Source organism: Heloderma suspectum, chromosome 4, assembly GCF_057233095.1.
Source record: "Heloderma suspectum isolate Gila_16-S chromosome 4, 16-S_ref, whole genome shotgun sequence".
NCBI lineage: Eukaryota > Metazoa > Chordata > Lepidosauria > Squamata > Helodermatidae > Heloderma > Heloderma suspectum.
In genome coordinates this window covers 313,882,106-313,895,616 of record NC_139461.1, presented here as the reverse complement: position 1 = coordinate 313,895,616, position 13,511 = coordinate 313,882,106, and the positions used below count along the sequence as shown (strand labels likewise).

The 13,511-nt window shown below is 51.4% G+C and overlaps 1 protein-coding gene across 3 annotated transcripts in view; it reads left to right on the top strand.

Annotated features, from left to right (window-relative positions):
- The window catches only part of CTNNBL1 (catenin beta like 1), a 156,430-nt gene that overhangs the window by 126,073 nt on the left and 16,846 nt on the right, over positions 1-13,511 (top strand). For all 3 annotated transcript variants that reach the window (XM_084854908.1, XM_084854909.1, XM_084854910.1), the window contains one exon: positions 13,137-13,234. In XM_084854908.1, the coding sequence (XP_084711034.1) occupies positions 13,137-13,234 (98 nt within the window). The remainder of the gene's footprint in view (positions 1-13,136; positions 13,235-13,511) is intronic.

Genomic DNA, 13,511 nt, shown 5'->3' with positions numbered 1-13,511 from the left:
CCTGCATCTGAACCTTCTGTTTTCTGCTAGCTGTAGAGCCTGACTGTACAAGGTGTCCTTGGTCTACCGAGATGTAATGCTTCCAAGCTTCAGTCCGCTGCCTGTTTAACTTTCCTTGTGATAAACTAAGCTGACATCCTGCATTAAACGTGTAAATCGCTTTGCCACCAAAACATGCATCTCACTCACAGCATCACAAACATAATGAATCAAGGTGTCAAGTAGCTCGAAGAAAACAAATTTGTTAATTGCCTAAATTCTTGGTCTTGAGTGATATAAAAGGGAAGACTTGGAAACACTCACATGTGAGGAAAACTGTGACCCCATTTCTATTGCTGAGCCCTGGTAGGAAGGAGGGAGGGAGGGGAGAGCTATGTGGTGGGAATGCTAAAATGTCCAGCTAGGAAGAGGAGTTTGTCCGCCTGTCCGAACAAGCCAATGCTTTTGGTTGTCACCACTCAGAATTGCAGATTGGATCTGAGAAGTGCTGGCACAGGTGGCAGTGATGCCCGTAACCAGCCAGCAAGTTGGCAGGGAACAGCCTCAGCCATTCTGGGTGATTCCAGAAAGTGGGAGGGCTAAAGGCTAGCTGCGCTGGGATCCTTAGAGCTTAGCCTCTTTAATCTCACTGATTTGGGGCAGGGATTATGGCCTTGCCTTTGCAGATGTGGGAGTCAGATTCATGGCTAATGATTCATCAGCATGTTGGATTTGCTAATAGACTTCTGAAATTGAGAATTTCAAACCAGGCTGAAGATCTTGCTGGTGAAGTGGATCCCCCTATGCATCTACGGCAGCTTAAGAAGTGATCCACTTGCATTAGGGCTAAATGGAGAATGTGTTCTTCTCTATGCCCCATTGGAACCTCTACGGACAACCAAGCGGTCTCTCGGTGGTGCTCTTCATGCACCAAATCTAGTTGGCAGAGTCACTCAGAAAGGCGTATGTAGTGGCTTTCGAATTTTATTGATGTATTTAATCTGCTGCTATTCCGCTTGATATCCCAGGATTTTCAAGTGGTTTACATAAAAACACATACAGTGTAATATAAAAGCTAATATAAAAACAATGAATACTTTAAAAACGTTACAACAAAAGCAGAAAAACAGCAGTGTCACAATCGATTACAAGTCAGGGAAAGTCTGAGTGAAAAGATGCATTTTGAAGAGGCATTGGAAACTTGCCACAGTTTCCTCCTCTTGAACCATGTGTGGAAGAATGTTCCAGAGGGTGGGTGCCACTACCAAGAAGGCTCACTTACGTGCCGCTACCTGACAACATACTGTTGGTCGTGGAACAACCAATAAGGCTTCCTTGGAAGATCTCCGGTTGATCTGGTGTATATAGGGGAAGGTGGTCAGCTAGGTATCCTGGCCCCGAGTTGTTCAGGGCTTTGAATGTCAACAACAAAACCTTGGACATGGCTCGGTAGCTAATAGGCTGTTAGTGCAGAGTTCTTTTAGAACAGGTGTAATATGTGTATAGCTAGGTGCTCCATTGAGCATCCTAGCTGCTGCATTCTGCACTTTCTGCAGCTTCCAAACCAGGTACAAGGACAGCCCCACATAGAGCACATTATAGTAGTCTAATCATGAGGTTACCAGTGCATGTATCACCATGGTTAGACTATTCCTATCCAGTAACGGGCATAGTTGGTGCACCAACTGAAGTTGGTAGCGGGCACTCAGAGCCACTGACGTCACCTGGACCTCCAGTGACAAGGATGGATCCAGGAGCGCCCCCAAATGACATACCTGCTCCTTCAGAGGGGGTGCAACCCCATCCAGAACAGGCAGTTCCTGGTCCTGGGAACTGCCTGATTCAGCCTCACCTCATCCATCTGATAATGACATCCATTCAGAATGTCCATGGCCTCTCCTGATTCAGATGTCACAGACAAAGAGAGCTGGATGTCATCAGCATACCGGTGACACCTTGGCCCACATCTGCTGACCGCTTGCAACAGCTTCATGTAGATACTAAATAACATTGGTGGCCAAATCATGCCCTGTGACACCCCACCTGCTGAGGGGCCGAGGCACATCACCCAGTGTCATTCTCTGGAACCAACGCCGCAAGTGAGAGCCAAACCACGGTAGAACAGAGCCTCCCGCTCCCATCTTGTGGAGGAGGTCCAGGAAGATGACGCGGACAAGGTGCTTTCGTCTGTAAGGCCGACCACCTGCTTGCTTGATCCTTGCCCATCTTGGCTCATTATGGGCTGCAGAGAGAGACTAGGTGAGGGGATCAGGGCGGTGGTGAACGCCTCGCTTGAGGAGGGAGTGATGCCATCAGCCCTCAAGGAGGCAGTGATAAAATTTATTACCACTCTTAAAGAAGCCCTCCTTGGATCCCCAAGTTCTGAACAACTTTTGCCCAGTCTCAAATCTGCCATTTTGGGGCAAGATCATTGAGCGTGTGGTGGCGATGCAGTTGAAGGCACGCTTGGAAAAAGCCAATTATCTAGATCCATTTTGGTCAGGCTTCAGGCCTGGGCATGGGACAGAAACAGCCTTGGTCGCTTTGGTGGATGATATGAGGAGGGCTCTGGATAGGGGCGAATGCTCCTTCCTTGTTCTCCTCAACCTCTCAGCAGCTTTTGATACCGTTGACCACGGTATCCTCCTGGACTGCCTGGAGGGGTTGGGCATTGGAGACACCATATTACGGTGGTTCCAGTCTGTCCTCTCCAGCAGGTACCAGAGGGTAGCACTGGGAGAGGAGGTGTCGGACCCATGGCCGCTCACTTGTGGGGTGCCACAGGGTTCCATCCTCTCCCCGATGCTGTTTAACATCTATGTGAAGCGGCTGGGGGCTATCATCAGGAGGTTTGGGGTGCGGTGTCAGCAATACGCGGATGACACGCAGCTCTACCTCTCGTTCTAATCTTCACCAGGGTTGGCTGTGGAATCCTTGTCCAGATGTCTGGAGATGCTGAGCAGCTGGATGAGAAGGAATAAGCTGAAGCTGAACCCTGACAAGACCAAGGTACTTTTGGTGAGAGACAAGAAGAGGTTGGGGGATGTTGACCTGATATTGAATGGGGTACAGCTGCCCTTGAAAAACCAGGTCCGCAGCCTGGGGGTCATTTTAGACTCCCAGCTGTCCATGGAGGCTGAGGTGTCAGCCGTGAGCCAGACAGCACTGTACCAACTCCATCTGGTATGGCGGCAGCACCCCAACCTTCCCGACCATCTGCTCCCATCGGTAGTACATGCCCTGGTCTCCTCTCGTCTAGACTACTGTAATGCGCTCTACGTGGGGTTACCCTTGAAGACGGTTCGGAAGCTGCATCTGGTACAGAACACGGCAACTTGCCTGATTAAAGGCAGCCGCCAGCGTGATCACATCACTCCGGTGCTGAAGGAGTTGCACTGGTTACCATTTGTTTTCCGGGCTAAATTCAAGGTGTTGGTTTTGACCTTTAAACCCCTATATGGTTCCGGCCCAGCCTATCTCAAGGAGTGCTTCCAGCAACACCAGACAGGTCGCTTAACAAGATCAGCCTTGGATGGCCTTCTCTCTGTCCCATCCGCCAGGACAGCTAGGCTGGTGGGGACGAAGGAGAGGGCCTTCTCTGTGGTGGCCCCCACTCTGTGGAACTCCCTCCCTAGGGAACTCCGCCATGCCCCCTCTTTAATGAGCTTCTGCCACGCACTGAAATCTTGGTTATTCAGGCAGGCATTTGGGGTGGGTTAGGGTATTTTTAAATAATGTTTTAATGTATAATTTTACTGTTTTAAATTGTACCGTTGTACATCTCCCAGAGTGGCCGGCTGACCGGCCAGATGGGTGATTAAGAAATTTAATAAATAAATAAAAGTAAATAAATAGAGATATCGTGGCCAACAGTATCGAACGCTGCTGAGAGATTAAGAAGAAATATCAGTGTTACACTCCCCCTGTCCCTCTCCCAAAGAAGGTCATTCAGCAGGTGGACTGCTGATTCCATCCCCAAACCAGGGCTGAACCCAGATTGGAATGAATCCAGATAATCAGATTCATTCAAGACCGCTTGTAGCTGAGACTCCACCACTCTGTTGAGCACTTTACTCAAGAATGGGGTGTTTGCAACCAGATGATAATTAGTATAGATCTCGGGATCAAAGGAGGGTTTTTTCAGGAATGGTTGCACTGCTGTCTCCTTGAAGGCAGCTGATACCACACCATCACCCAGCACTCCCCTGATTCATCCCATCAGTCCCCTGAGGCTAGCTCGAAGAAGCCATGAAGGGCAAGGGGTGAGAGAGCATGTGGTGGATCACACAGATGCAACCATCTTGTCCACAACTTCAGGCCCCAAAAATTGAAACTGATCCCTCCAAGACAAGACAGTGAACTGTACACCTCAAACGACATTTTATCAATACTAGCATTCAAGTCAGCGTGAAGGTGAGCGATTTTGTCCTCAAAGAGTGTTTGGCAAACTCATCGCAGTGAGCCTTTGAACTGGATTTACAGGTGTAGATGAAAGCAGTCCCCAGACAACTCGGAAAAGCTCAGCTGGACAGCTACTCGAGGATGCAATGAAGGCAGCAAAGTAGGTAGCTTTCACCACCATGTGGCAGGCATAATTATACACTCTCATGCATGATCAGTCACCCTCATGATGAGATGCATGCCACTTTTGTTCCAGCCATCTTCTAGCCTGTTTCATCCTTTGAAGCGCCTTGGTTAACCAGGGGGCCCTCCAAACTCCACAGTGCCAAAGGGAGCACTCGGAAGCGATTGTGTCGATGGCTCTTCGCACCTCACCATTCCACAACGTGACAAGGGCCTCAGCAGAATTGCTGGCTCTGGCTGCTGGAAAATTCCCCAGAGCATTCGGGACTCCGTCTGATTATGGAAGTCTCCTCGGGCAGACCACCTTAATGGGTCCCCTACGTCTCCAGGGAGGGACTGGCACCATGAGACCAAACTTCACCAGGAGGTGGTCTGACCATGATAACAGGGTGATTTCTGCACCCACACACAATATCCAGACACCCCCCTCGTGCCCTGAGGCACAGACCCAATCAAGGGTGCGCCCTGCCCTGCGTGTTGAGCCGATGAGAAACTGAGGCAGCCCCAGGGTTATCACGGAGGCCATGAAGTTCTGAGCTGGCCCTCCACCAGGGATGTAATACTAATACATTCAGAAGCCAATGCAAGACTTGTCATTTGGGCCAGCATGTTGTGTTAAGAGACTAGCGTGTTTGGGGGACCAGCCGTGCATTTATTACACTGTTTCTAGGTGTTTCCTACCACAAATCTTTTGGGAATAGGGAAAGATAAATGCCTTAACGGGTTTGCAGATTGGGTTGCGATTTGTTTAAGGTGGCAATTTTGGGCAGCTAGATTCTCTGTGAGGAGGGTGGTATCCATGTTTGAGCTCCACGTCGTCCTTTCAAAACAAGAATGAGAAGCTTCAGTGTATTGCTTATGCACAGGCACCAAGGCTCAGAGCACAGCTGAGTTCTGGTGCAGCTCCTATTCATTTTGGCAGGGCTGGCATGGGCAGTATTCCCCCTCCTGCAGTGTCCCATGACTTAAGTGACAGTGCAAATATTTCCAGTCTCTTCAGCTCCATAATGCCTTAACAAGAAGCCTTTAACAGATCTAGGATGGTTGACAATAGTTTTGTGCACACTGGCATTCAGTCCCAAGAAGCAGAAGACCGCCTCCATGTTAGTGTCTTCCCAGTACAGGGTTAGCCGCACATTTTGGGCTGTTGCCATGATCCTGCATTTCCTTACATGGTAAAAAGAATGCCCGTCGTCATTGCTGTTGCTGCTGCTGCTTTGGTCTGCTGCAGTTCTTACATAGTGATCAAACCACGGCTTTTAGAGCCAGGTACATCTGTCTGTGGCACAGAGGGAGGCTGTGTCCAATATTTGGGGGGAGGGGCTAGGGGCAGTGGGCCAGGCCAGTAGATAACTTGCCAGCAAGCATGAAACACTTTTGGAGTTTTCATTCCCCCTGCAGGTAGACTGCTGATACAGACAGTGTTTTGCCCAGAAGAGTCAGCACCCTGTTCCACCAGGCAAAGCGGAGGCGATCTCTGGAGTCGATTGTAAACATCTCATTCCATTCTGGCAAATTGTAACAGGCTGAGTGAGGCAGCATTGCACAGATTGGCATGGAGGGCACGAAACCGGCCTTTCCTTTGTCCTGGCTGCTCCTCATTTGAAATCAAACCAAAGTCTGGAGGGGTCTTCAAACAGCTCCTGTTGCTTTATTCTGTTGTTCCTTCAGAGCTTGTTAACAAGAAACTCTCCCCACCGCCGCTGCCACTCTTTGTCTTGCTGCTTTTATCTGATCTGTACCAAAGAACCCACATCACCCTCCTTTGTGATGCATGGGGTGGGGTTGGTTTTTTGAGGGACGGAGATTTTCTTGAACTAGCATCAATATTCTGCCAGAGTGTGCACACACTTCCGCTCTGCCTGCCCGCACCTCCCTTCCTCCCCTGCTAGGCAGATGTCCATTATAATGTAATGTAAAGTGGGGGTGGGAGAAAAATAACAACAAAGGCAGAGGAGCGGGGTGTTATGGTGCGATTTGACGGGACCTCCTGCCGCTGCAGCTGCCAGCATGCCAGCCCTAGAATAGACTAATCTGTATTCCGCCAAAGTCGAGATCAATCTAATTAGGATATTTTAAACACGGCCTGCATCCCAAGTCTTCCTTGCTCACTTGCAGAAGGAGGGGCAAGGGATGATCTGCTGGAAACTGGTCTGAGCAGAATCCCTGATTCGGTGGCAGGAGCAAGGATGTGCATCCTGTACCGTGCCCAGTGCTGTGGGCTGGGGCTGGGTCTCTTGGCATTCCACCCAGGCTCTCAAACCTCTTGGCTCTCCACCCATGCTCTTAATCTTTGTAAACCACTCAGAGAGTTTTGGCTATTGGATGGTATAGAAATGTAAGGAATGAATGAAGCCTCTGCACTCAACTCCTTGTCTTCCAGGCACTGTTCGCAGTGCTGGTTCAGACCAGCAAAGCCAGCTGGAGAGAGCGGACAGAGAATTTGCCTGTGAAACGTAGGAACATTGGAAGCTCCCGTATACTGAGTCAGACCCTCGGTTCATCTAGCCCGGTATTGTCGACACTGACTGGCAGCAACGATTCTCCAGGGTTTCAGACAGGAGTTTTTCCAGCCCTACCTGGAGATGCTGCCAGGGATCAGACCTGGGACGTTCTGCATCCAACGCAAGTGCTCTGCCACCGAGCTACGGCTGCTCCCCAAAGCCTGGATTTGAATCCACACTTGGCCACAAAGCTTGCTCAGAGATCATAGCTACATAACTTAGCAATTGCATCTTCCCAACAAAAGGAGCCGCCAACAGCTCTGTGGTAGAGCACATGCTTTGCATGTGGCAAGTCCTAAATTCATTCCCTGACGTGCTCCAGTTACGGGGATCGAAAAGGCCTCCCTCCCTCTCTGCCTGAGATCCACTTCCTGTCACAGTACACAGTACTGGGCTCAGTGACCCCATAGGCTGGCTCAGCACAAGGCAGCTTCCGATACCCAGTTTCTGGGGCAGCTTCTACATTTCTACCACCTACTTGTTTACTCCCTCCCTGCGCCATCTTAGTTCAGATGGCAAAACTGGAAGAGGAGGAGGCTTCTTGGTGGCTGACCCACAGCTTTTGGCAGCACATCCTTTTAATTTGGGAAGGATTGGGGTGGTTTCAGCTGAGTTTGTAAAGTCCTGAGGCTTTACCAGACTTTGCTGTGCTGTTCATATGGATATGTTTGGGTGCTCGTTTTGCTTTTTAATTGTGACCTGCCAGAATGGCTACCCAGGCTTACTAGAGAGAGCAGAGTCTACAGGAGATGCTGGGCTCCGCTTCTTCCAGGCAGATGCTGGTGTCAGCCCCCGCCACCTTTTCAGTGGGGCATGCCCCTCCACGGCGTTTCTTCTGGGCCTCGTGAGTGCCGACTCGGGATGCATCACAGCCCAGTGGCTCAGAACTGTGTTTGCCCCCTCCCACACAGAAACTTTTGAGGCAGGCTTTTTTTGCTGTGTTTCTTGCTGCCGCGGTTTGGGAGCTTCCTTTGCAAAATGGCCAGCCTTGGTTTTGATGCCTGAAGTGTGGCCTGAGGCCTGTTAGCATCCCATGGAATGCTAACCCTTAGCCCCGCAGCTGAGGGGGAGATCAAAGGCAATCAGCTGCAGGCTCCTCTCTTCAGGCTGAGCTCAAAGTGCTCACTGGCACCTTCTGTGCCTCTCTGATCCAGCCGGCAGGAGCTTGTGTTGGGCCTTTGGGGCCTTGTGTTTGGGCACATTTGTTTGGAGTACACTTGGCTTGGTGGTGACACCCTCTGGCCCCTGGAGACCCACATATCTGGGGCCGAGGCATGTGGGGCCGGCGGTGGGCATCCCACTGGCCGTGTTCCTTCCACATATGTCTGGCTTTGCAAACTTATGGCTTCTGTTGTAGTCAAGGTTCAACAGATTGGCCAGGCATGGGATGAGGCAGAAAGCTGCAGCCCCCTTTCCGTCCCTCCAGCATGGGCTGCACAGCTTCTCTGAGGGGTGAGTGGGAATTCAGGTTTGGCTAGGAGGAAACGTCACACAGTGCTGCAGGATGGGAGGGCCAAGTCTTTGGCCACGGGGCTGTCATCTTACATGAGGCTTCTCCAAGGTGGCGCCCTGCAGAAGTGTTGGACTACACCTCCCATCATGCAGTGATGAGAGGTGTAGTCCAACAGTCCTGCAGGGTGCCAGGTTGGGGAAGGCTGCCTTGCATCATTCACTACCATCTCAACCTTTTACCAAAGTGTTTTTTACTAGGCAATCGGAAGTCCAAGCCCAGATTCCGCTTTTGCTGTGGTTTGCAGGTGAGGGGTGTTGGTGGGGATGGTTCATCTTCAGTTTTCTGGCATTCAGACAAGAGCCAGAGATGTGTTCGTAATTCATCCTCATCCCTCCAGTGAGCAGAGAGAACCCTTGGGACTCTCTGTTGTTTGCAAACAGTCTTGCTGGGTTTTCTGATTTGTTTTTCCCCCTCGTGCTCCTTGCATTAAAGGAGAGGGTGCTGATTTGATATTGTTTGCATGCATGTGTGTGCACGCTGTGGATGCCAACTGCTGAATCCTGCACTGACACAGATTGTGCATTGGCATCTCCCTGACTATCCCTCCCCTCCCTCTTGCTCCGTCGGAATGATAAAGCCTCTGAGCACAGCCGGCCACCAGATAACAGGTTTATCGCCTCTCCTCTTCCTGCCAGCAGGTTCCCCTCACCCCAACTCCTTGGTGCATGAAAAATCAACACCACTTCGGGCTGAAATCTGTTGCTGAGGGAGCAACGTTTATTAGCAGCTAATGAAACCTGTGTGCATAGTGGGCTCTCGTTCTTGGTCTGTGCTGTCTAGATGTGGAGCGCAGGTCCCCTATGATGGGAGGGGGGGTGTCCATCACTTGGGATGTCATGTGCCTGTTGCAGAACCCTTTCAGACCTTCAGTGAAGGCCTGAGCCATCCGTTTCTTGGAAGCCCTCTTCACAGGTGCTTGTTCTGAGCGCAATTGATCGTGGCATCCTGTGGCCCCTGGGCTAAAGCAGAGCTGTGGAAACTCATGTTAATCTGTCTTGACAGCAATGAGGAGATGATCTTTCTCCTCTGTATATTGCATTTTCCTCTCTGAAAAATAACGCATTCTGACACCACTCTCCTCCGGCGAGGCAACAGAGGCAAATTTTATGACCCCTTCTGCCTCATCAATCTTAATCAGCAAGATTAAAGCAAAGACAGCGTGGAGAAGTTGGAATTACGTCTGCACTGAAATGTCTGCAAACCAAGGCGTGCTCTAAGTGCAGGAAGCAGCCGCACACGCCTTGGCAAGAGGGGTGGCTTGATGCTTGGGGCTTTGGCTCCCCGATTCAAAGAACTTAAGAGCTGGGCCTGCTGGGCCCTGCAGGGCCACAGAACCTGAGCACGTGTGGGGCAAGACTCAGGGCACGATATCTAATGCGCCGTTCACGCTCAGCCGTTGACTGTCAGATGCCTTTGCTCCAACCCTGCCGCCTCTAACCTACATTCCCCAGAGTGAGTTTCCAGTGCCTGGAGAAGCAGAAGCCCTTAGACCAGTGGTAGGCAATGTCCACCCCTGGACTCCTTCCTTAACCCCCCCCCCCCCCGCCGTGCCCTGCTCTTCCCACTTTTTATGGAAAAAATAACACATATTTTCTTTCCAGCAGCTGGGATCACTTCAAAGCAAAGTGGGGCCTCCAGCTGCTGCCATCTTCATTTCCCATGAATGCCTCTGGGCCACACGTGGGGCTCAGAGTCTTCGGAAGTGAAGATGGCATGTGCCGAGCCATCAAGAAACGAAGGGGGAGAGGAAAAGGGACCTCTGTCACAACTGTTGGATGAGCAGGGTGGGGGGCGTTAAGGGCAGCAGAATGCCAGTAGGTAGTGGGGTGGGAGGAAGAAGAGGTTTCTGTTGGTGCTAAGAACTGGGTTCAAAGGAGTGTTTGTGGCTCCGACCCCACCTCTGCCTTGTGCTCAGTCTTTTGGGCAGATTACTTCCCAACACTTCCCATGGCAGCCATTTTATGGTGGTTCTCGGGGCAGTTCCTTAATTTTCCAAATGTGCCCATGGGCCCCAAAAGTTGGCCCCTCCTGCCAACTTTTTTGGCAGGAGGGCTGAGTCAAACCAGCAGTCTGCATAGCTCAGTATTGCCTACCCTGACTGGCAGCCGCTCTGCCTGGCCTTCAGCAGAGGTCTCTCAGCCTGACTACCAGAGATCCATTTGCCTGGCCTTTTTGGCATGCAGAGTACATGCTCCACCCCTAAACTCTGGGTCTGTCTAGCTTCAGCCAGGGTCAGGCTCCAGGCTGTCAGGTTCTGGGACTTGTGGGGAGCTGGTTGTCGGTGCAAGTGCGCTGGAAAGAGGTATACAATTAAAACCAGGCAGGAGTCGCGTTTCAGAACACCGAACAAGGATCAGAAGGGCCAGGTGCAGATGGATAGTCAAAACCAGGCTGAAGCCAAGATCCAAGGCAGCTGTCAGAAAAAGGAACCAAGGAGTGTCCTCACATCAGAGACAAGGTGCTTGGACTGAGCAGCAAGCACTGGGTCCAGGGCTTTATGGGGCCTGAAGGACAGGGATTGGCCATATGACTTGCGGATCACGTGATGGAATGCTCACGCAGCCCAGTGCTGTAGCCTAGATTGTACCCATGAAGCACAGAGCTCAGTCAGCTAGGGGGGGAGGGAGGGAAAAGGGTGCCTTTCATCCTTCCTCGAAACACAAAGGGTTGCCTTGCCTTATGCCCGACCTCTGATCCATCTGGCTCAGCATTACTGATTGAGCAGCTGTTGCCTCAGGCCTTGGGCAGGGCTGAAGCAACAGAAGGGCTTAACTGATGCCTGTAATGGACTGGATGGGGTCCAATGGAAGCTCAGGTCAGGCAAGACTGTTGGTAGGTGGTTTGTCTAGCCAGAGAAGTGGAGTTCAGCCAGTTCTGGGTGGGCTTGCACTACCCCTGAAAGGTCGTGTGCGGTCTGGGGGTACTTCTAGATGCAGCTTTGTCACTAAAGCCCCAAGTGGTGTCAGTGGCTCCAGGCGCCTGGCATCAGCTAGAGCTGGGGGATCTCCTGGATAGAAACAGCTTTGCCATGGTATATAGGAACAGGGGAGGCTGCCTTGTACTCAGAGGAGGCTGCCTTGTAGTCAGCCTCCGCCCCCCCCCCCCGGTCCATTTAGCCCAGTAGTGTCGACACCGACTGGCAGCAATGGCTCCCAGGGCTTTCAGGCAGATGTTTCTCCCAGCCCTACCCGGACATGCCGGGGATTGAACCTGAGACCTTCGGCATGCAGACCGTGTGCTCTGCCACTGAGCTGCGGCCTCCCCCACCCCCGGATAATGAGTGGTCATCCATTCCTTGGTAATCCTCAGGTTCAACTATTGTAATGTGTTGTACGTGGGGCTACCTTTGAAGACTTTTCGGAAACTTCAGCTAATTAAAAGAAAAACTGCTGAGCTGCAAGGCTTTTGACCAGGATCAATAGGTGGGAGCATATCTCACGGATCCTTAAAAGATTCTAATTAGTTACCAGCCTGTTTACAAGCACAATTCAAAGTGCTGGTGTTTACCTTCAGAGTCCTGCATGGCTTGGCATCAGTCTGCCTGAAGGAGTACCTTCCTCCACATGGGGATCGCCATCTAAGACCCTCCAGGTGTGTCCCCCATCAGACATGAGGCAGGGGGTCCTTTGTGGAATACTTTCCACCTTTGTGCCAGGCTGAGACCTTTTTTTCCCCAGGCTTTTAATTGTTAAACTGTGATGCTGGTTTTTATCTGCTATCGGGGGGTGGAGGGGCATTTTAGTTGCGTTACTATGTTCTTATCATGTTTGTTTTATTTTTATTATGCAAGCCCCCTTGCAAATATTTATAGTGAAAGGCAGTATAGAAAGTTTTAAATTAAGTAAATGGATACTCTATAGCACTGCTGCTGTATACATGACCAATAGTAATAGCTGCGAGGCCCCCTCCATCCAAGAAAAAAAACCTGTCTGCTTGAAGGAGGTCTGTGCAGCTGTCTTGACTTTGGTGCCTTGAAGCCCTGCCGGAGGCTTGGGGACAGCAAGGAAGAGTTTGTCTCATTGCCAGCAAGAGCCCGAGGTGGAGTGTGAAGGCAGGAGAACAAGAGCTTCCTTTGGGGGCTCCTGCCCAGCCGGGCTCCCTCCTCTTCCAAGGCTTGTGCTGCATTGAACTCGACCCATCAGCAAAATCCAAGAGGCTGCAGAGCAGGCAAAACTCATTATGTTGCGCTGCTTTTGTCTGCAGCTCTGTTTGGCACAAAGGCCTTTCTCTGGATGGAGCCAAGCCTGGCGGCACAACGCGCTCCTGCGGTGGCTCTGCCGCCGGGCCTCCTCTTCCTGACCCAGTGAATCCCCATCACTGCCAATGGTCCCGCTGTGCACGGCACCTTTGGGGTCGCTTGGGGGGATGAGTTGTTTCTCGTTCTGTCGAATGGACAGGAACTGGAATGGTGCTGTGTCCTGGGCGGGCTTTTGCCTGGGAGGGGCTTAGGGATCCTTAAAGCAAATAAATAAATAAAATACGGATGCAGAACGGGTGGGGGATGGAGCCGTGGCTCCCTGACCCACATCTGCCTTTTTTCTCTCTGTCCGTTGCAGAGCACGTCTGCTCCATCTTGGCCTCCCTGCTGAGGAACCTGAGGGGCCAGCAGAGGACGCGGCTGCTCAACAAGTTCACGGAGAACGACAGCGAGAAGGTGAGGGGCTGGGGCAGTGGGAATGGGAGTGGGGGGGGTTGGCGGGGGAAACAGGCTGCCTTGTCTTTAAGCTGCGCATTGCCTCAGGGAGATCCACACGGTATCCTCAGACACACGTGCGCATGCGTGCAGTCCCCTCGTGACCGTGTAGCCAGTCCGCCAGGAGGCTCTCTGCACAATCGCCATTGCGCTCTTCAGCTCCTTCAGTGGGGCTTGTGCCCTGTCAGGCAGATCTACCACCCTCATTTATTCTATTATTATTCGTTAGTACATTTAT